At 34.0% G+C, this 24,339-nt stretch overlaps 1 protein-coding gene and 1 long non-coding RNA gene across 23 annotated transcripts in view; one reads left to right on the top strand and one right to left on the bottom strand.

The window, feature by feature from the left end:
• The window catches only part of LOC146995974 (uncharacterized), a 224,754-nt gene that overhangs the window by 75,279 nt on the left and 125,136 nt on the right, over positions 1-24,339 (top strand). For 10 of the 18 annotated variants that reach the window (XR_015042736.1, XR_015042740.1, XR_015042739.1 and 7 more), the window contains one exon: positions 2,790-2,852. The exons of 5 other annotated variants lie outside the window; for them this stretch is intronic. Coding sequence is in view for 1 of the 13 variants with exons in the window: in XM_085822491.1 (XP_085678617.1) it covers positions 2,790-2,852 (63 nt within the window). In the remaining 12 variants the exon portion in view is untranslated. Of the gene's footprint in view, positions 1-2,789; positions 2,853-15,351; positions 15,728-24,339 lie in introns of those variants that run through there. 3 more of the 18 variants (XR_015042743.1, XR_015042738.1, XR_015042735.1) reach the window with 3 other exon arrangements.
• The window catches only part of LOC146995975 (uncharacterized), a 91,586-nt gene that overhangs the window by 64,009 nt on the left and 3,238 nt on the right, over positions 1-24,339 (bottom strand). For 2 of the 5 annotated variants that reach the window (XR_015042744.1, XR_015042747.1), the window contains exons 2-3: positions 22,355-22,543; positions 11,996-12,201 (exon numbers count right to left, since the gene is read on the bottom strand). This is a non-coding gene — a long non-coding RNA (uncharacterized LOC146995975). Of the gene's footprint in view, positions 1-7,283; positions 7,493-11,995; positions 12,202-22,354; positions 22,544-24,339 lie in introns of those variants that run through there. The other 3 variants (XR_015042748.1, XR_015042745.1, XR_015042746.1) reach the window with 3 other exon arrangements.

Consider the following 24,339-nt stretch of genomic DNA (forward strand, 5'->3'; position numbering starts at 1 on the left):
AGGAATTTGATTTAAATCATATCAAAGAGGGAGCAAATCGAGATGAAATACTACATTTAATAAGGAATTATAAGCCGATTAAAATAAAAACATCTGCCATGAAGATGAGGATAGTGCTGAGAGATCAATTTCCAGTTCATTGCACGCCGTGACGTCCCCCCCCGCAGAGCAGCTTGAAATTGATAAACAGATTTTGGAATGGTTAGAGAAACAAAGGATATGCCTTTATCCATTTTTTGCAGCAATTCCACTTTTTGTTTGATGGACATCGAAACATGCTTTCCCTTTGTAGATTCTTTGCAGCTCCAGTATCGGAAATTGTGTTTGACATAATCGAAAGTTCCAACTTACTTTTATTAAATTGCTCTAATAGTCTAAAAGAAAATAATAAGCCGTATCCAATTAGAAGATTAAGGAACAACACAATCTGCAACATTAACTGAAATAGATTATTTTAGCTTAGCTTATACCGTCCGTTATACATTAAACGCGCATGCGTAAACGTATTATGCATATGCGTAAACGCATGCGCGGAAAATTTGTAGCTTTGAGGTCCGGATTATAGATCATTCCGGATTATGGATGTCCGGATTAAAGACTTTTGACTGCACTTTCTTCAATACATAACCCGAACAAAGAATCGAAATTGGAATTTATCTTTGTCTCGAACACTTTAAACTTATTCTTCAGCACTTCCAAATCACTTCTTTGGATATTTTTGTCGGCAACGTTTTGTTTTAACTTTGTTTTCAATGTATGTTTTTTCGCTGATATCTCCTTTAGTGACCTTTTAATTACCAAAAGTCAATAAACAAATAAAGAGCTTCAGAAAGAGGGATGGTACTTACTTTTTTGTTTCTACAGAACTTCAATCTGAAAGTATCCTATGTAATTCTTCATTTCACAAAACCGAAAGTAATATCACAGTCTCATAAACTTCATTAGCTGTTCCGGCTCTGACCGCCTAAACAATTAATTAAACAACGTTGAACAATTTAATTAATTGTAACAAATTGCCTCAGGCTCTTTTATAAGTATTAGTTTATGTTTTATAAAAATTTAGCAAATTTTTGATTAAGAAACATATTTTTAAGGCAAGCAGTGTAATTAATAAAACATTTGTATTTTAAGTGTGCAAGACAGTCTGTCTGAAATTGTAGCTTTTAAATACTTTTAGTCCAAAGTAGCATTAGCCCAAACATCTAATGATTGTCTGTAAATGAAAAAAATTGCCTGTTTGGACCTAATTTTTATCCTATAAAATCTGAGATTGTTTTCATTATTTATTTGAGGGGTACTGAACCCAAGGTTTGCATAACTTTTCAACCACAAGGTTTGTGCTTACATTATTTTCTTATTTTTTATAAAAAGTTTTAGAAAAGTATTTAAAATAAATGGATCTTATATCGAGTTAAAGAAAGTGCTTACAGATTGTATTTTTTAAATAAGCTAATTATCTTTAAGATAAATGCTATTATTTTTTTATGATGACAATAATAGGAAAATAAGGGGAATAAAGTCTCCTGAATATTTCTTTTTGCAGAGTTATTTATATTAAAATAAATTTCATAATCCTTAATTTTATTTGCATGAATTTCACATATTTCATAAAAAAACAGATGCATATTTGTATCCTATAAAATAATTTGTTAAAATTCTACAGGATATTTGAGTGGGCTTCCCAGACACTGTTATTTCATAAAATAACAAGCAAATATTTATATTGTATACATCAATGCCTTTAAAGATTACGTTATTTCATGTAATTGTAAGATACCTGTTTAAGTATTTATTCCATGCTAAAAGAAATTATTTGTAAATTAGGTGATATTAATTTCTTTAAAAGTAATTCATGGGTTCAGTGCAAATTGCATTTTATTTTATAGAAGAAATTTTGTTTCACAAACTTTTTGCATACACAAAGCTTTCGGTCGAAGGCTTCTTAGTATTTTTCGGTTTCGGCACGAAAATCGCCTACAGGTCGGCAGATAGTGTGGCTGGATACGAGGTTTTTATTTATGAACCTCGCGCTGTAACATCTTTCTCTATTGATTGCTATTTCCCTACTGCCAGTTGCCGCATTCATTCGAAACCATTTCGTATTTATCAAAATCTGACAAGAATATTCTGCGTGTCGTGATTTGGAAAGCCATCTTTCAATACGAAATAATCCATAGATACACCTAGAAGATTAAAGGTGCCATTTAGTTGTTGAGTTATCGATGAAATGGTTTCATTTCATGGTTCTTGGACTATAGTTTAAGCCTAATTTTCTATCACGAATGAGGCCCACCAGCGGCCGAGCGGTGGAGTCGCCGAACAGTCGGTCCGAGGTTCGAATCCCAGGAACGGGCTGGGCGTTTTCGTGGTTTTCCCCATGTGTAACGTGTATACGAGCCAGTTTCCCTTAGAAAGTGCTCCACAAAGGCACAGGCAGATAGCCCTTGAGGCTTTGTCATAATCACACACAATCATGAATGATGCCTTTTCTTTGTCAAAATTTTATTGCAAATTTTTCATCTCTGGCAATTTCTAAATAGATAGATTCGATGCACTTTTAAAAAGTTTAAAAAGTATACCAGTATTTCAGTGGTAAATTAAAATTTAGAGGTATCTAAATTTATGTGCAGTCATAATTCACTTGCATTTAGAAGTATCTAAATTTATGTGATGTCAATTTATGATTTAAATGGATGTGTGTGCCAAGTTTGGTGCTTTTATGCATGTACTGTCACTGTGGTTTATTATGGTCTCGGTAATAAAATTGTACCTATTTTTGTTTATTATAGGAATGCGAAGCGCCCAAGAAGAGGATGTGAGCAAACAAGCCCTGTGGATGTGGAGGCTGAGAGGTAAGATACCAATTTTTTCTCTTGGCTTCTTTTTTTGTTATTGTTGCTTCTTTGTCTTTGAGTATGGTAGTAAAGTCATGCTGCGATAATGATGTTAATGTCACACTGCGACTTTTGTATAACTTCACAAAGTGACATAAATTTAATTGCTTTAAAGCAGCGGTTCTCAACCTTTTGACTAACACATACCATCTAAACAAAAATTTAAAAACCTTAGTACAACCAGTATAATTATTGTACATTTTATAATACTTATTCAGTTTCTCAATATAAATAGAAAAAATAAACGTTTTGCCATTTGCACAAGCTATTGGCTATCTGTATTAAATAGGCACACATAAAAAATATTAATTAAGAATTGGTTACCATTTTAATTATCAAAATTTAAGTTATATACTTAAATTTAGTGTAAAATTTGGGCCTGTTTAAGAGAGATCAATTTCTTTGTCTGGCCTTATTTCACTTAGCTTTAAGTGTGATCCACTTTTAATTTTATTCTGTATTTATTTTTCAAATAAAACATGGAAGAAAATCCTTGTTCACACAAATAGGTTGTGCGAAAAGGCAATAAAAATTTAGCTTTATTTGAAATGCCTTTAAATTCTTTTTTACGGTGTAGCCAAAAGTTGTTATTTATGAAATCTTCAGTGGAAGTGCAATCACAGGAATTTTCTAACAATTGTTCTTTTTTTCTTCATAGAATTTTTGAACTTTGTTTCTTTGCCTACCACCTATTTTTTATCTTGTGTACCACCTGTTGAGAATTGCTGCTTTAAAGATCTGTGTGGGTGTCGCACAGTGTTACATTAGTTTAATCAGTATAATGTCGCAATAGCAGTATTTCAGACATCTCCTCCAGTAAAACTGATAACAGCAGAAAAGCGTTTTATTGATCCAGTAAGAAGTTACTCTTCCAGTTATTAAAATCTTACTGGAATCTTTGGAATTTTTTAATTATTGAATATAGTCATCACAATCATATCAGATTTCCTCAGTGATTATTGTTATATCTCATTGTATTGAAATTATATAACAGATGCGTTTATGATTAATTTACATTTTTATGTAAAACTTTGCTCTCATAAATTGCTATAAAACTATATGCTCATAGTTTTTGTGTATCACTTTTGTGTACTTGCGTGTATTGCTATAAAACATATGCTAATAGTTTTTGTGCAAATAAAACTTACATTTCTTCATTCAAATATTTAGTATAGCCAATAACTACAGTGAGCATAGTTATGTGAATGAAATTAAGCATATAAAACAATTTGTTTTCCAATAAATGTAAGAAAGTTTTAAATAGCAAATTTTCTAGTGTATAAGACGCACTTTTTTTCTTTGAAAATAAGTCGGGAAAAAAAGGAGGTGCATCTTGTATGTCGATACTCAGTTTTTGATTGCATTAATTTCTGGAAATTTCCTCTTTTTTTGGAGTTATGTGATTTTTTTCTTGTTTCCTTGCGATGTGTGGGAATATTACAGTTACGGAGAGCTTAGTAAATGTGCATCTGGCATGAAAACTGCAATTTTTGCGAACGACTTTTAAGTGTGGAAAATTTCAACTGTTTGGTGTTTCTTAAGTTTGTTGGCAAATTATGGTTCAAAAACAACGTTGAAATTGCTGTAACAAAGCATGCAAGCTGGATGCAGGCTTCAAATTTTGAGGTTACACCATCAAGAAGAAGGGGAAGGCCTAACATTTGGAAAGTTTGTGAATGGGTCAAAGCATCTTGGGATGCTGTGAAAACAGAGGCAGAGGTTAAATCATGTATGAAGTGTGGCATTATTAATACACTGGATGGTACAGAGGACAATCTGTTGTATGAGGACTCGAATGCTGATTTAGGAGAGGTTTCAAGTGACTTTTCATTTAGCTATGGTGATGAGTGTTTAGGTTTTGATGAAGAAAATTAAAAGCTCTTCCCCAGATGAATTGTGGGTATAAAGTATTACTTTGTATTTATATTTAAAATACTGTAAATTCATTATAATGAAATGTGTATAAAAAAAGGGGGATGTGCCTTATGCGCCTGCAAATACGGTAATAAAGATATAAAAATATCCATTCACTTAAGAGAAACTTAAATTCATTTCCTGCAAAAATTTTAAAAGATCCTTTTAATATATTTAATGCAGCCTTTTCTTAATTAATAAGAAGTTAATATTGTTAATAACATATTTTATTTATATCGGCAATTCTGTCAATGTATACATGTTTTTCGAATGGCCTTTCATCGAATTTTACAAAATATGACTCGTATTCATAATATAAGTTTACAATGTCTCCTTCAGCCTCATGAAATTAAACAAAATATGCATTATTATTATAAAAAATTATAATGCTATTATATGCATTGAGATGAGCAGTGACTGGCAAGAGTTTTAAAGCTATTTATTAAATTTTAAATTACTTTAAAATTGAAAGAAAGCTCCAAATTTTTAAATAGGTACTAAACATTTTGATGATTGTTTGATTTACAATTTTGAAGCTTTATTATTTATCATTTATACTTTTATTATTTTTGAAACTCGGACGCTTCCAAACATATGAATTTATAATACTTACAATTCAGTAAAAACAAATACAAACTTAAAATTTTAGATTCTAAGCTTTCAAGACAGCTTCTGTACACAAAAGTACTCGCTGTTATACACTCATGTCCATAAATTAAGAATAATGCAAAATCAGGCAAAGGAAAAGTTAGAAGCAAAACAAATTTGACTTATTTGTAAAGCTTATTTATTAAACAAAAGGTAAAGAGCAAAAACAGATGCTACATGTTTGATATTATTAAAAAAATTAGCGATTTTTTTTCTCCCTGGAGCAAATTACCAAAAAAAAAAAAAAACTTATTTACAAAAAACCAATATTACATGGTTGGTTTGATTGTTAATACATTGTATGTCTCCCAGACGATGCAATACAGTCCGTACAACGCCTAGGCATCTGAGTATCAAATTATCGATCTGATCTTGGGGGATATTACATCACTCAAAAAGCAATGCACTCCGAAGTTCCGGTAGACATGTAGAAGGAGGTTGACGGGCTGCAACTCGTCGGCCAAGCATGTCCCACACGTGTTCTACTGGTTCAAGTCTGGTGAGAATGCTGGCCAGTCTGTACGGGTGATATCCTCCGATTGAAGGCATTCGCTTACGATATTTGCACGGTGAGGACTGGCGTTGTCATCCATAAACAAATTGTGTGCCCATGGCAACCCGAAACAAATGTACATGTTGTTCCAGAATGACGTCCCGATAGATATGGCTTGTCATGATTCCAATTTGAACATGAAGGTCAGTTCTGGAACCCAGAATAATTCCACCCCAAACGAGCACTCCTACACCACCGTAACGGTGTCGTTCAATGATGCTTTCTTGGTGGTAACGAATACCTGGAGCTCTCCATATGAAAGTCCGGCGAGAATCAGACTGCAAGCTAAACCTGGACTCGTCGGAAAACATCACACAAGCCCACTGTTGCGGTGTCCACAGTGCATGCTCTCTACTCCAGGCTAACCGCAGGCGACAGTGAGTTGCAGTAAGTGGAACGCATCTGACAGGTCTACGAACATATAAACCAATCTGCCCTAAGCGTCTGTACACGGTCTGCCTTGAAATTGTCGTACCAGTGGCTGAAGAGAGCTGACGAGGCAGGTCTCAGGCTGTGCTCCACCTGTTTGTTTTGGCAGTAACTGCCAAATACCGGTCCTTATTCGGCGCTGTAACTCTGGGGCGACCTGTGCTGTAACGTCTACTCACATTACCATCATCTGGGAATCGTTGCCAAAGCCTGGAGATGACACTCTGGGCAATTCCAAGTTTGTCTGATACTTCCAGTTGGGTACGCCCACATTCCAGACGGCCGATAATTCTACCACGTAAAAAATCATCCAAATGCGTCCTTTGTCGGTTATTGCACTGAAATGCTTATAAAGCCCCTGCGAACTATTTGGTTATTGCACTGAAATGCTTATAAAGTGCCTGCGAACAATTTTACTTCTTTGCCTGTATTCGTTATATATCACTTTCTTACATTCTCGTCATTGTGAAGTACCATCGGTGTCATCTGGTTACTTCCTAAAATTTGCATATGATTCTTGAAGATGTGTGTAGTGATGTTACAGGTGATATTTTAGTATATTTTAGAGTTCGATTTCCGCCTGACTCCGAATTATCCTTAATTTATGGACATGAGTGTAGTAGCAACTTTGTTGCAGCATATTTTGGGTGCCCCCATGCTGCACAGACACTATACATTTACCACCCACCAACCTTTTTGAGATTAACTGTTATAGTAGCACCGTTCTTTTCAATTGTTGCAGGGAGATGAGTTTGCACTATCTCTAAAAAATACATTAAATGGAAAATTTACTTGTGAATTTTTAATTATAATTACTGCATATTTAAACAGAAAGTCAATTAATTAAAAACCATAACATTTTTGCGATGCAACTATCACACGGAGGACGAGTCCAAGGATTTTCAAGTTCTCTTTCCCTACGATCAGCTTCTTGAAAGAACTTTTCGGCTTGCAGCATATTTTGGGTGCCCCCATGATGCACAGACACTATGCATTTACAACCCCCGAACCTTTTTCGAGATTCGAACCCGAGTGCTTTGGTACGGCAGTCGGCCTGATCGAGCGGTAAAATATAATGTAAAAGAACAAAGCTTTACTTAATTCAGCTCAATTACTGACAAATGGATAGATAACAAACTAAGTAACAATACATCATAAAAATTAAATAGCAGAACAAATGAGGATTAAACATCATTTTAAGAATAAAAAAAAGTTAGACATTTTAAATAACATTTTAAACATTTGCGATCAGATAAAACTGCTATTTTATGTTGTCTTCTAATTCATTTAAAGTCTTCTTGACATAACAGGTTCATACACTAAATATATTACTCTTCCTTCATGCATTGGGATATCTTTCCAGATGCTAATATCTACCTGCTTTATTTCTTCTGGGATGGTCACATATGCATTTAGTAGCACTATGCACTATTCATGGAAGTCTGGTCTTATTTTATTCGATTTTTTGAATAATTAAGATTTGACTCAGGCTGAGAGCTACGGGTGCTGGGTGTGACTTAATTTGGCAGATTTCATATTATACGTAATGTAAATTATCAAGATATTTTGTAAATGATGATGTACATAAAAATATATTTATAAATGTTGACTTATGTAAAATAACCTATGATAACTTCAGGGATTTAAATGCCCCCCTTTTTTTTTCACTTACCCAACTGTACTCTTCGGCTAGCGTGTCCGACATCACTTCAAAATATTTGTTATGATTACTATTAATATGTTTACGTTAGTCTCCTTTAACATTAATATGTTTCAATTCATTGACCTAAATAAATAAATATATAAATAAAAATTGACTTTAATCTATAAATGCATAACCAACAAGATTTCTTATTCTATCATTTAAGAAAATTATTTCAACTTCACAGAACACTCAAGAAATCTAACTTTCCTCAAAATAAAATGCAAATGTAATGGAAACTTATTTATAAAATCATAACGTTTTCATTGCTTTGAGTTCCATATTTGTATTTTAGTACATTTTATGCAGTTAGTTTTTATGTAAAGAAAATAAGATAATACTGAAATAGAAAATTTCATTTAAGCAAAAACGTAACAGAAATTACTTTATAAAATGAAAATGTGTGCAAAAAGTAAACAAAATAAAATAAATAAATAAAAAAAAAAAACTATTAGGATTAATGTAAAATATTATTTTACAATACCACAGGACCTATGTTGTTGAGAAACATTCTCTCTAAAAATTGAAGTTCTAATTCAGTTTTTAATTGGAATATATTTAATTCTGAATTTTTCGGTTGATTGCACAGTTAGGAGTTTTCAGCAACTCCACCTTTTCTTGCATTATTTGTAATCTACTTGATAAAGAATTTAAATTTTTTAAGATTAGATGTTGAAGTTCTGCGGAAGAGAAAAGGTCAGGGTATTACATATTTAATTCAGAAGTCAAACAACAAAAATCAGCGTTATATTTACAAAATTTTCACAGTGACTGTTTACTGTGAAAATTTTGTAAATATAACGCTGATTTTTGTTGTTTGACTTCTGAATTAGTATTTATTCGGCGTGTTATTGTGTCTTTATTACATAATTATTCTAAAAACCTGAAAACAGAACACTTTTAAAAAATTGACTATTGGCAAATTCAGAAAGTTACTGTTAAAAAATTTCCAGCTGCGGTAAGATAGATTTCCCACAAAGCAGGTTTAGGATTTGCTAGATTTGGCGAGAAATCACCCATTTGGCAACATCTTTCAGCGAAATTGGCAATATGCCGTAGACGGATGGAGAACCATTTAGAACGAGTTCTTACTGGTTTGACTTAGAATGTTCTCGAATGCATGCTAAAAGCTATATAAACCCTGCCTGTATGCGGAGTAGCAGTAGTATCTCGAGTCTATCGAGTTGATTTTCAGTCTAGTATTGAGTTGATTGGGGAGTGCGTAGAGAGAGTCTCTTAATGTATCGCGAGTTAGTGCATCATCGAGTCTTATCTTGGAGTGTGTTGAGCTCCAAGAACGATTGAACTGAGTCAGAAGCTGTATTCTAGTGCTTATTGTGGAGTGCATCGCGAGTTGTAGTGTCGAGAATCTCGACAGTACGTCGAGTTCTGAGAAGACTGAACCTAGTCGGGAGCTGTACTCTAGCACTTTGCTGTGAAGCTGTCTTCACTGTTATAGCCTAAAGGCTCTGTTGCTGATTGTTTCAATGTGCTTGTCGCAGTTTTTGGACGACTGTAAACATGTTTTTGGAGATGTCCTGAATAATACTGGCAAATACATTGTGTGTTTATTAAGTGTCATCGTTAATCACTCCAAATTGCATGAACCTGTACAGGAATGCAACAGTACGAAACCTTTATTGGGTCTTTCTGATGAGCCTGCTTTTGGAGTATTAGTCCTCAGATTTGCAGTGAGGACTAGCTAAAACAGATGCAGAAAATTCTGGTTGAAAATATTTTCCTTGTGTGCACTCTGGTAGCAATGGCAAGCACAGCTCTGCTAGCTTTTTTACTATAGTACTTTTTTACTGTTTTTTACTTGTTTACTTTTTTTACTCATCTGAAGAATCGGAGAATTTAAATCGCTGGTTTTTTTTTTTTTTTGTTGTTGTTTCCGCACCAAATTCTGCACTTTTCGATGTCTGAAAACTTCATAGCCAACTTTAACTTTTCTATGCCTTTTTCACTGAAAATTTTAAATTTCTGTTATCACTCATAAACAATAATTTAACATAAAGCAAAAAGAATGAATTAAATAATCGTTTAATGTTAGATTAAACATCTAAATGTTCTAGCAGCATTTATTTGCTCATGTATAATTATCGAAATATTTGATGTAAAATTAAATTCACAGTCATGGCTACATTATTTTATAAAATTCTGCAAATTTCAGATATTTTGCAACAATTTATTCAATAAATAAATCAAATAGAATTTTTATGGTTTCGAATTGTAGGATTATACACAGTCCAGTCACATTAATGTGACCATCTGTCAAAAGCTGTAATATCCACCTTTCGCAGAGCAGACTGCTGCGAGACGTGCAGGAAGAGAGTCACATAGGTCCCTGAAGGTGTTCTCTGGGATGTTGAGCCATGCCGACTCTAATGCCGTGGCCAGCTGCGCTAGATTACTCGGTTGAGGATCCATGGCACGAACAACTTGATCGAGATGGTCCCACAGATGCTCGATTGGGTTTAAGTCAGGTGAGTTTGCTGGCCAGGGGAGGACGGTAAACTCATCCTGGTGCTCTTCGAACCACGCACGTACACTGGCAGCTGTATGGCATCGCATTGTCCTGCTGGAAGATGCCATCATCCTGAGGAAAAACAATGCGCATGTAGGGGTGAACATGGTCCGCAAGGACAGATGCGTACTTGTATTGATCCATTGTGCCTTCCACAATGATCAGTGAACCTAGAGAATGCGAGGAAAACATTCCCCAGACCATAATGCTCCCGCCTCCAGCTTGGACCGTTCCGGCAATGGTTGCAGGGTGGTTCCTTTCAGAGGTTTCACGCCTTATACGCCAACGTCCATCTGTCCGATGGAGCATAAAACGCGATTCATCCGAAAACGCAACCTGTCGCCACTCAGTGGACGTCCAGCTGCTGTACTGGCGTGCAAATTCTAGCCTTCGCCGTCGATGAACAGCAGTCAGCATAGGTGCATGAACCAGGCGTCTGCTTCGGAGGCCCAGACGCAGCAATGTTCGCTGAATAGTACTTTGGGAGACACTTTTGGTAGCCCCTTGGTTCATTTTGGTGGTCAGTTGCTCAACGGTAGCCCGTCTATCTGCCCGAACGCATCTCCGCAACCGTCGTTCGCCTCTGTCATCTATGGCCCGTGGTGCACCACATTTGCCACGTCGCTGATTTTGGACAGTCCCATTTTGCCATGCACGGTACACTTTTACCACGGCGGCACGCGAACAGTTCACAAACTCAGCCGTTTCGGAAATGCTTCCACCCTTGGCCCGAAAGCCAATGATCATGCCCTTTTGGAAGTCGGATAAATCGCTTCGTTTCTGCATTACGCCAACGATTGAAATGTTTTCCGAAGCCCTCACACACCCTTTATATACGCTCAACTGCACTGTGCTGCCTCCTGCCTTCTGTGATTGGTTATTTAACTCTGACATGGAAAGTACGTGGTGGTCACATTAATGTGACTGGACTGTGTACTATTTCATTATTTTTCCACTGCAAAATTAAGGTGACCGAATAGATTTTGAGAGCATCAAATTTGTATAAAAAAAATGCAGTTAAATGTTAAAGCAAATATATATTATATCCTGATATGATTGTTAATTTTTGAATTTTTTAATACATGCATTCCTATTTTTAAACAACTAGTCTGGTAATTAAAATAATGTTCAGATTCAAAAACCAAACTACCAACTCGTACTAATAATTTATGGATAAAAGTACTAAAAATGGAGATGTTACTATATTTTAAAAATATTTTGGTACTGATGTCATTCATAACAGCATTTTCCATGTTCTATTCAGCTTTCTAAATTATACAGTGAGAAAAATGAGCAACAAGAACACATAATTATAGAAAATATCATACTTGTCGATGCAAAAATTTAGAGAACCCGGTGAAATTGCCAAAGTTCTCAATAATCTGGGGCTTGATGTGATGCAATCATTTTGTTCAGTTTGATTCATTTTTTCATATTACATATGTCATTTATCCATATCAGCCCAAAACCAAGAATTTGGCACCGTTTGTACACCTTCATCAAATTCAGCAATGTAAAAGAAACTCTTGAAAAGCTAAAATAATTATTTTAGGTATTTTAGGTAAATTTAAAATAGATCAAGTCTTAAAATAAATAAAAAAGCACTATTTCATTCAAAATATTTCAGGTTCAAAGCATAAGTTTAGAGAAGGACAATTTACAAATAGATTTGAGTTTTAATACAATTTATTCCTGTGTTCTTATTAAATACGCATTACTGTTCTTTTTTAATCGATACAGATTTAAGTTTTGGTAGAGGGATAATTTTTTTTTACTTTGGTGTAATAAAGGCGTTTCTTCGAAAACATAAATTGGAAGAAATATTCTTGATGAATACTTACAAAATAATCTCTCTCTCTCTTTATTTATTTATTTATTTATTTTTAAATCTTAAATGATCATAAACAGCGTTTTTGTTAAAAATGCTATCTGTAAAATTTTCTTTAGTAAACGCCAGCAAAATGGAAACTGCCCTAACATAATTAGAATTTTATTTATTTTATTAATGTATGTATAATGATGTATCTAAGTATGAAATCAATTAAAAATCAGCTTGCCATTTAAAAAAAAGCCTTGCTTTTATCAATTAACCCAAGTACATTTAGAAACAAATTTAATTGGTTTAATTATTCAGAGACTACTTTTAAGGAATGACTATATAGAAAATATTTCATATGAAATAAAGTTGCAACACTTAACTAATAGGATCACGTTCATTATTCTTTGCAGAACTTTATTGACATAGCTAATTTTATCTGCATATACATGTTTATGAATTAAATGTATATTCAACTGAGTAAAAGGAAATAATTATTTAATTTAAATTTTGTATATTTTGCTCTTTAAACAACCTGTTATTAGTAGTATATTCTGAGGCAGGAAAGTGATGTTTTTTTTTATTGCATTGCATGATTATTTTCGTGTTATTTAAAAAAAAATTAGCAAGCCTTGTGAAAACATAATCGAGTATATTTAGTTATCAATTAAATAAATTACATCATCAATTAAATAAATTACACAGACATCAGAAGTATGCAACCTGATAATGTAATGAAAGTATGTAGCATTTATGAAAAATTGTGGCTCGAATTGAAAGAACAGGAAATTTCTACAAATATTCTCATATTTAGAGTTGATTTTGGACTGACATCACTTTCATGAATTATTAGTTTTTTCTTCTTGATTGGTATGATGTCTCTTTCATCACTTGAGTATTCGTGATACGATTCTGCTTCAATAGATGATAAATTAGGGGAGATCTCACATCGACTAGACTTCATGATGAAATCCATAATTAACAATTGCCTGTTGTTTTTTTTGTCCCCCTAAATCTTTTTAAACATCCGTATATAGATTTAAACACTTACTAAGCTCCCCTTGGAATCGGAGATTTCATTCGACATTTGTGTCATATTGTAAAAAATGATTACCTAATTTTCTTCCCAATTCAAGTCCTACACTGATGACTTTAGCTGTGAATGCAGCTGGTTCAGATTGGTCTTCATCATGTTTATTTGTTTCATGAATCATGTTAACTAACTCATCCTCATTTAGTTCTTCATCAACCATTATTCCTTTAATATATGCTTGAGCTAAATCCTCAAAACCTTCTCCTACTACAGTTTGAGCCAATTTAGTGATCTGAGAATATTCACACTCTAATGGTAATCTATCATTCTCATCTTTAGCAACATCCAGCGTATTGCTTTCCAGCATGCGTTGAGCATTGATTGTTTAATCTGAGTATATGACAGTCCAACACAATCTAAGATTGTAAATTTCTTCCAAGCATCCATAAGAGTAAGATTCATTATTCTCCATTTTTTCTAAAATATACCTAAAGGTTTGTTTGATATACACAATGTTGTAAAAGCCAGAAAATATTACTTGATTCAATGGCTGTAATAAAGAAGTTGTATTTTTTGGGCAAAAAGACTATTTCTACTTTTTTGTGTTGTAAATTTTGAAGATGACCAGGTGCATTATCTATTAAAAGAAGAGTCTTAAAAGGCAATCCTTTTTTACCTAAATAATTTTTGACATCTGGGACAAACATGGTAAGAAATCATTCATTGAACCTTATGGCAGTGACCTGTGCTTTCCTGTTAGGCATCCAATAAAAGGGAAGGTTATTTATATTTGTTCCTTTAAATGAACATGGTGTTTTTGATTTGTTAATAACCAATGGTTTCATTATATAATTGCCTGAAGCATTGCAACAGAAAAAAATTGTATGACTTTTCACTACCTTATGACCACTAGCTGATTTGCAAGGTACAGTCAAAAGTCGTTAATTCGGACACCTATAATCCGGAATGATCTATAATCCGGACCTCAAAGCTAAAAACTTTCTGCGCATGTGCCGCGTTAGCACATGCGCACAGGCGTTTTACGCGAGCGCGTAAGAACTTGACTACTGCGCATATGCGTGTGAGCAAGCGCAGAATACGTTTTCGCCTGCGCGTTTAATGTATAACGGACGGTGTAGGCTAAAATTATCTAATTATCTATTTCAGTTAATGTTAATGATTGCGTTGTTCCTTAATCTTCGAATAGGATCCCGCTTATTATTTTTTGCAGACTGTAAGAGCAATTTTATAAAAGTAAACTTGAACTTTCGATTATGTCAAATAGAATTTCCGATGCTGGAACTTCCAAAGGATCTACAAAACGAAAGTATGTTTCAATGTCCAACAAACAAAAAGTGAAATTGCTGAAAAAAATGGATAAAGACATGAAGAATGTGACAGAGAGGTTAGTGAAAACGAAAAAATTTCCATTGACCAGTTAGTCGGTATTCTCGGCACAGCAATTAACGGGACTTGAACAGCAGAACTTTTTAACTGAAAAGAAATTATGTCTGTTTATAGAATTAAAGAGAAAGTATTAGTATCACATAAAATGAAGCAACTTAAACAACTTACATTGAAAGAAATGTTTAATAAAGTAAACAAATAAATATTAAGCTTTTTTTTTTTTGTAAATTTTGATACCCTTTAGATCATAATTGTTCTTTATTTCATAAATTACGGTTTCATATTTTTAATTTTAGAATTTCTGCATGCCATCTTACGAGATTTAAACTGATGATCTATAATCCGGAAAAATCGATAATCCGGAATCGCCGAAGTCCCGACGAGTCCGGATTAACGACTTTTGACTGTATTTTTTTTTTTTTTTTCAGAACAACGTAAACACGTCAGCATTGAAGATCTGATCAGAAATGTAGGAGATCGTGGCAATTGATTTCAGCAAATTTTGCTGGATATTGTTGTTACATTCGAATCAGCAGATGCACTTTCTCCTTTCAATGTTAGATTATGTAAAGAATGCCTTTGTTTAAATATTATTAAATCTCTCAAACCAACCATGACTTGTGGAAAAAGATACCTTTTTTTCATCTGACAAAGTCGATAGTGACCGATTCTTAAGTGCTTTATAAATTTTTAAAGCCTTGTTTCTAATAGCATCAGTATCAATTGGAATCCATTTTAAATTTTCGTCTTCTACCCATATCTAATTCTTTTTCTAGTAGAGTCTTCATTTTTTTTTTAATTGTCCTTATTGTGGCTTCATTCATGGAGTAAAATTTAGCAACATTCGTTACTCCTTCTCTATTACATAGATGATCTAATATTTTAATTTTTGCTTCTAATTTCATTTTTGATTTTTTTTTAAAAATCGTTTTGGCATTATAATACTTTAAAAAATTTACATAAATTATGAAAAATGCCACAAAAACTATAAATGTTGAAAACTTGCTAGTAAACATTCAGATATGTAGATAAAAATGATGTAATCCTTGCTGCTAAAATACTGATACTGCATTAGTTCGCGTGAACCATATAATTTAAAATTTTACTGTTATGAAATACATATACATACTATTGAGATTCCCCTAACACGGGGAATCCCCATCCTTGTTGTTGCCACCAGTGTTACCAAAGAAATGAGATTAAAAAATGACTTCAAATGTATGTATTTGCATTTATGCAGCAAATACTATTTTACTAAGTTTTTGAAATCTGTTAATTTTTAAACTGTGTAAAACTGAAATCATGTAAAACAGGTAAGTACTGTATAAATCGAGGGATAGGTGTATTTCCACGAGATGTTAATACATCAGAACTTTAAATGTCTGTACATATATACTTGAAGATGAAATCCTGCAAAGTTGACAAATGTTTTTAGGAAAATGAAAATTAAAATGGAAATACAAATTTAAATTTCAATAAATTTGACTTTCTTATCGTCAAGACTGCACTTGCATTGTTTTAGAGTGGAATTCATACAGAAAAGCTTCTAATTTCAAAATTGTCCTGTAGTTTTTGTAGTAAAATATATTCCTGTTTCTAACTTTTCCAGGTCTAATAAAGAATACTGCTTTAACATATGGTTAAATAAAATGAAAAGGCATGATCTTTTGTAGTATTTGTAATAATTTGTCTGTCATGTTACCACAAGTTTTTGTTGGTGTTAATTGTTTTTTATTTTCATTTTTTACTCAGAATTGCAGAATTCCAGGTCTTTAAATTTCTAAAAGATAAGCAACAAAGCATAGTATTTAAGAAAAATTTTTATTATTTGCACTTCAAATGCCGCATATGTCAACTAAGTTTAAAGTTGTATATTTTAATACAGAATTAAAAAGAATTAACACCAACGTGCTGCTAATTTGTGTGTGTCCAGTGAATTAGAGGAAAGACCATTCTTAATGCCCATCAACCATGATTTACCAACAATGCGAGAAACAGGCCATCTTTGGAAATCAGAATTTATTTTAGCAACATAAACGTTATTTATACTAGATTTGCATTTGCTGTCATGTAAGTTTTTGATGGGCTTCTGAAACAAAAGAAAATATTTGTTGGTGGTATGATGAAATAAAATATTTGATACTAATACTCTCCGACTGTCATCTAAAATCACACAATCGTTTCCTTTGTTGAAACAATTTATTGTGAATAGGTTTTCTTTTCCTTTTTTATTTGGACATCTGCAGCTTCATTTAGAGTATGCCCTTCCTCGATGAATTAATGTTCAGTTGTAGTGGGTTCCTGGGCATAGCCTTATCCCAGTGTAGTAAGTTAATACTTTTACGAATGTTAAAGAAATAATGTTGCTGAAGTTCGTAAAAATAAAAATTCGAAGAGCAGTTATGGCAGTGAAATGAAATGAAAGCAATTGTGACATTATAATCAGTAGTAATGGCAGAGTTTGCAGCAAATATAAGATGATGAGTTTTGAAGTTAAAACCTAGAGCTAGTTGGAGTGTGAGCAACAGAGGCAATCGGGGGCGGAGAGAGAAGAAAAAGCCCTTTTCTTCTTTTTTCTTCCCCCTCTCCTCGAGTATTCAAGGCTGAATGGTTCAGTAGTCAGGTGGTAGGCGGGAGCTTGTTGAACTTCTGTTGGCTGGCAGAGGAGTAATCCTATTGGGTGAAGTGTGATTTACAGTGTGCTACGGGGAAGGCCTAGGCTGTTTTCAATCCATACTCCTTTAGAAGGGTACAAAGACACACATCATTTCCAGGTTCCTGGGTTGTACCTTATCCTGTGTATAGCACGTGAAATACACTGGTGTGCAAAAATTAAGGACGAAGTCGAAAAACTAGCATATCAGCTGAACGAAGAGGCAGAGCGGACAGAAAGACCAATCCCGAGATTAAGTAAGGTGATCTACGGTAGCACTTGCGCAGATATGCAGGTAGACATAATGGGGGAGTGTCTGAGTTGTATAAAGCATGTTGTCGGTGAAAGATCAGAATTTCTGGCAAAGAGATTGCACACCGTATAGCAGTTAAAATCACACTGAGTTGCTGCCTCGGCGAGAAATGGCGAATAATCAATCTGTTAGATGACATCTGGATGCTTTTACCCGAGGTCATTGGGAAGTTGGAGGAAGGCCGCCGTGTGACAAGTGTGGCTGCAGAGATCGGAATTGCTCACAGCATCGTTTCACGACTTTGGAGACAATTTAAAACTACAGGAACAGCTATCCGGGGGTTTAGTAGTGGTCGTTCACGAGGAACCACACCTGCAGATGACCGGTATATTGCCTTACAGGCCAGAAGAAACAGGCGGCAGACAGCGGGAGAAATCGCTAGACACACGACGCAGGCGACTGGACGACAGATATCGCGTTTTACCGTGGCCAGAAGACTGCAGGGTGGTGGTCTGTTTGCACGACGCCCTGTACGGTGTGTACCTCTAACGCCTGCCCATCGGAGAAGGCGTTCTCTGTGGTGCCGGGAACACCGGAATTGGAGAGACAATGAATGGGGACGAGTACTCTTTACAGATGAGAGCAGATTCAGTCTGAGTAGCGATTCTCATCGCATACTCATCTGGAGAGAGCAGGGAAGCCGCAATAATCGATCGAACATCATTGAAAGGGACAGGTATGGAGGTGGCGGTGTTAACTTCCGAAGGTTTAGCAAGACGGATGTTGTCTGTTTTTGGTTATGAAAAGTATAAATTGTTAGTGTAACTAACTGTGCGTTCTGTGTCTGGGTGTGAGATGTTAATGTAAAACTGAGTAGCGTAGTGATCAGCTAGTGACTCAGCTTTCTCAGTTTCTGTGTATGTGATCCCAGAGGGGCCATTAAGGGGCAGAATATTTGTGTAGCATCTATTATATCTAGAAGCAGCTTTCCATATACATGATCATCAGTAGAGAGTGATTCTAAATATCTAGACCATTTGTTTTGTGCGTGTACTGACTTCCTGATTCAGCCGATTTAAAATTCTCTTAACTTCTGAGCATCTGGTCCTCTGCCATATTTTTCTAGCTCTCTTTCTGTTAGCTAAAAGTTCTCTAATAGCAGGATCTCTGGCCCTACCAGTCAACGGGACCGCCTTGCTATTTTTCAGAGCACGGTTAAGTGTGCTAGTAAAATCTTCGATAACTGCGTCTAACTCGTCTTCACTGTGTATCGCGGGTAACGGGTACTGAGTGTTGTTTAGAGCTACCCAGTTCATAATAAAGGCTCTTTTGTGTGATGTACTATAGCTACTGATATTCACCTCCATTAAAACAGGGTTATAATCAGAGAATAGTTCACGTAATCTTTCTATCCTTGATGGTTGATAAATATTTTTTAGCAGGAAAAATTCAATAATGCTTGCAGATCTATAGCATGTTGGGTAGGAGGGAGCTACAACAGTAAAGTTGGCCGTTGAGGCAAATTGATTAACAATGTGACCATTTGAATTATCATTTCTGCAGTTCCGATTTTTGTGGTGTGAGTTAAAGTCTCTACCTATGATAATTTTATTGTTTAGTTTGGATATAGCCATTAAATCGGCGAAAAATCCTTCTGTGGTTTACGGTTGAGTAACTAGATCGAGACGAACGTGATTGGTTGTAGAGTGTGTGGTATGATTATGATAGCTACCACCTTCATGGCCGAAAGCTGTTGAACTGTGATTACAAAGTGAGAGATGGAGCGCTTAAGGATCCTCGTTAAGCGCTCCATCTCTCACTTATTTCAATTTTTTCCACCAGCATTTTTGTGATTGGTTGAAATTCTTTCTTGTCTTCAATCCATACTAATTTAAAGGGATGGCTGAGTGAATGAGGGGGTAGAGGACATGATGGAAAAATTAAATTAAGCCTGCTTCAATATTAATTAGTGATCCGATAGGAATAAAAATTTTAATTTTCCCAATTTTTGGTGCTAAGCTAGGCAATTAGGTATATTACAATAATTAGTTAAAGAATAATTAATTAGTTTTTTGGGTCTTTTTTAAACTGGTGTAAAGGCCCTTATTTTCGTGAGCCCATCGTAATCGCAAAAATCAAAGCTTTGCGAAATACTTTTTTTTCCCCCAACTTTACTTAAGTACTTTTAAAATTTTTCAACTTTCTGTTCTGTTCATATAAAATTCGTGAAATTTTCAACTCGCGAAATCACCGATATATTCATTTTTGTGAAAATTACGGCCTGCAAAAATAAGGGCCTTTACAGTAATTAAACGTTTATCAAAAACCTTTTTTGTATGTCTCTGAGGATGGTTTTAGGCCTTTTCCTGTGTTCTTCGGATTTGATATGATTTAAAATTGGTATTGTGGACTTGTTTGCCCTGGTTATATCATTGTAGAATTTTTGACTGGAGGAACAACTTTTGGTTGTGGTGGTGTAGGTAAATTTTGACTTGAAGTGCTTCGTTGATTTACAGTGTTAACTGCATTCTGGACATAATTAGTATCGTTTTCAGGGTCCAGAGGACGAAATATATTTTTCATGGCAATGAAATTTGATGCATCTCTAAGAATTACAGTTTTTTAAAATCTGTTTTACACGGGAACCGATTGTCCGATTTTGATGCGGTTTCCTGCATTCAATAGCAATTTCATGCTCCACAAATTTTATATCTGCATCTCAAATAGGATGCAAGTTGTAGGAAAATGCTTTTGAAAGCAGCAAGCCGCATCAAAATCACACGACTCGAAAGTTAATGATCCATTTTGATGCGTTTTGCTGCTTTCAACTGCAAATGCATGCCCCATCATTTTGATATAAGTTTTATGTCTGTATCTCAATTAGGGCGTAATTTCGCCGGGTTGTCTGTCTATACCAGGGTTTCTTAAACTGGAGTCGCTGGACTTGCAGCAGGGGGTTGCCTAGAATTTTAGCAGTTTTGATATTTCTTTAATTTATTATAATACTTTTACAATTACCAAATATTTTTACATAATACAATACATCTTAAAATAGATATGGCAATACAGACAAAGAAAAAAAAATGAATCCGTTTCGACGCCTTCATTTTATAATAGAAACGTTCATTTTTCTTGCTTTGCACGTGACGCTGTCATTTCATCTTTTACTTATTTAAAATGTTCACATTGTTCTATGTCTTAAAATTAGAAATTAAATGTAGTGACCTAAAACTGCAAGTGTACAAAAGAAAAAATTGACAGTTTCACTCACGCATGTGTCGGATTTGCGCAGTACTTATTGGGTTCCACAGAATTTTTGTAAATACAGTCAAAAGTAGTTAATCCGGACTCGTCGGGACTTTGGCGATTCCGGATTATAGATCATCAGTTTAAATCTGGTAAGATGGCATGCAGAAATTATACAATTAAAAATATGAAACCGTTATTTATGAAATAAAGAACAATTATGATCTAAAGGGTATCAAAATTTACAAAAAAAAGCTTAATATTTATTTGTTTACTTTATTAAACATTTCTTTCAACAAGCACATGCGTAAAGCATACATTAAGCATAGTCGAAATTAGAAAATTGCAACCAGAAAACTATTTGATGTGTACTTGTGATATTTATAATGACAAGGAATTTGATTTAAATCATATCAAAGACGGAATACATCGAGATGAAATACTACATTTAGTAAGGAATTATAAGCCGAATAAAATAAAAACATTTGCCCTGAAGATAAGGATAGTGCTGACAAATCAACTTCCAGTTCATTGCGTGCTGCGATGTCCCCCCCGCAGAGCAGCATGAAATTGATAAACAGATTTCGGAATGGTTAAGAAACAAAGGATATGCCTTTTTCCATTTTTTGCAGCAATTCCACTTTTTGTTTAATGGACTTCGAAACATACTTTTGCTTTGTAGATCCTGTACATATTAGTAAATATATATCGGAAATTCTGTTTGACATAATCGAAAGTTCAAGCTTACTTTTATAAAATTGCTCTAACAGTCTGCAAAAAATAATAAGCCTGATCCAATTCGAAGATTAAGGAACAACGCAATCTGCAACATTAACTGAATTAGATAATTTTAGCTCAGCTTATACTGTCCGTTATACGTTAAACGCGCATGCGTAAACGTATTATGCGCATGTGCACAGGCAAAGTCACAGCCGTAAAGGTCTTACGAGCACACGTAAACGCGACGCATGCGCAGAAAGTTTGTAGCTTTGAGGTCCGGATTATGGGTGTCTGAATTAATGACTTTTTGACTGTATTATGGCGTCCTGGGAATCGCAAAAAATTCTCAGTGGTAATATAAGGTATTGCAACTGAAAAATATACTATACGTATGTATGCCTTATAGGCTTACCATCCTCGTGGTTAGAATTAGCGTTTGAATTATCCGAGATTTCATGTTGTTTTCTTTTTATATTTAACTTAAAATTATCATTAAAAGCATTAGCAAGGCTATCTAAGGGTTTTTTTAGCATACTGAGATATTTAAAAACACACTTACCCTTAAGGGGCTCCAGTACTTTCAATGTATCACAGTTTGCTTTTGCCGTAAGAGGTGTATGCTGGTTCATGTCCGATGCGACTCGTACAGCATCCAATTGTTGCTTGAGGAGACGAGTATTCTCAATCTTAGCTTCTAAGGGGATGATTTGAGTATGGAACGAGTTAAGAGAAGATTAAGAGACATATCCTAAAATAATATGTCCAATTGTATCAAAATATTAGCAGTTTACAGCTATAAGGTGAATTATTCAGTATAATGATTTTTTAATGTTGACACTGATGGCAAATTGCTGCTAGAAATTCTGTGGTTTAGAGATATATAATCGTCCAGAATATAATATTTCATCACAATTATTCTTTTTCAAAGTAAAAAAATAAAATTTACAATAAAGCTTAGAACTAACATGAAAACTAATAGATAGTTCTTGTAACTATGCAATACATCTGGATTTATATCATAAAAATATTTTTCAATAAATAATAGATCAATAAATAAGTATCTTAATATTTTATTCATACTTACGAGCCAGATGATGGGTAACAGGTATAAGAACACACCTCTATTTTCCATGCAATGCAGAAAAATACATAGTAGCTTCATCTGCCAAACGGTCTAGTACATTTATGCAGCATTGTTGTCTAACAAGACTCCAGGTAACTCGAGAATCATGGGAATATTCCAAGTAAACACCACTTTCCCATTGAAATTTTTAAATTTCAGTCACTTAAATCTAATATCCATACATAATTTACATAATCTTACCACATAAAAGATTAATCATTATTATAATTAAAAGATTTACTTCAAAAGATATTTTACAAATAGATATTTTAGATAGGAGAAAAACATATTTATTATATATGCCTTGTACAATGACTAGAACTTTAAGCACTTAAGTGTAACTAAGCAGATGGAACAAATAAATATAATACTGGTTTTTGAGTAAATGGAATCTAATTTCAAATTTTTAAACAAAGTAAGGGGGGTATCAAAGTATCAATATACGACAATTCCAATAATGAGTATAAGGATGGTACCTTACTCTAGATATAATATTACATGAATAATTAATTTTTATTAATCATGTATAAATATTCCTTTCTTTAGTTTTGTTAGTCAAAACATACTTTTATTTTTAATTATTAACTGTACAATGTTTGTCATTTCACAGCAAAATGCATTGTGAAGGAAATACATAAAGTCCATGCGGTGACCAGACAAAAGGACGAAAGTGCACACGACAAAAGCCCACAAAAATGACCCCACTGGGATAATTGCCCACACGACTAATACCCACACCGATGAAAGCGCACATTGATGAAAGCCCACATAGATAGAAGGGCATGCTGATAAAAGTCCACACTAACAAAAACCCACACCGATATATACGTCATGAATAGAGATAAAATAAAAAATAAATGAATAAGAAATAATTGAACAATAAATTTAAGTAGCGGAACACATTTCATTTTCGTCTCCGGCTGAATTAAATTCCTATATATATATATATAGTACAGAGAGTCAATCAAAATAATATAATTAAAAACATATACATGTATGTATCTTTGTTTTTATATTTACGCAAGAAATGGAAGTGCCTTTGTATAAGTGTGACAAAGGGAGGTGAAAGGGAATACTGGCCACACTGCTTATTTTAATTCTACAAAATTATAAGGAGTATAATATGTATGTAAATTTTCATCATATACAGAGAATAATTTATGAATAATTTAACACTACAGAAAATTTTGCATTATATGAATTTAATATGGAGAATTAAAGCCGAACTTTCATTTTAACGAAAAAAAAATAAAAGTACAGTATTCTATTATGATTAAGCGCAAACACCGTTTTAATGGTGAATAAAAAGCATGGTTTCAAATAATCCAGTTAAATTTTGACAACTTGGATTTTACATAAATTAATTTCATTCCCACTTGAAATTTAATTTTTTTAATCATAATAATTACTCGTAAAATTTT

Source organism: Stegodyphus dumicola, chromosome 8 (genome assembly GCF_044657685.1).
Source record: "Stegodyphus dumicola isolate Sdum_Otavi_A_Nest chromosome 8, ASM4465768v1".
Classification (NCBI taxonomy): Eukaryota; Metazoa; Arthropoda; class Arachnida; order Araneae; family Eresidae; genus Stegodyphus; species Stegodyphus dumicola.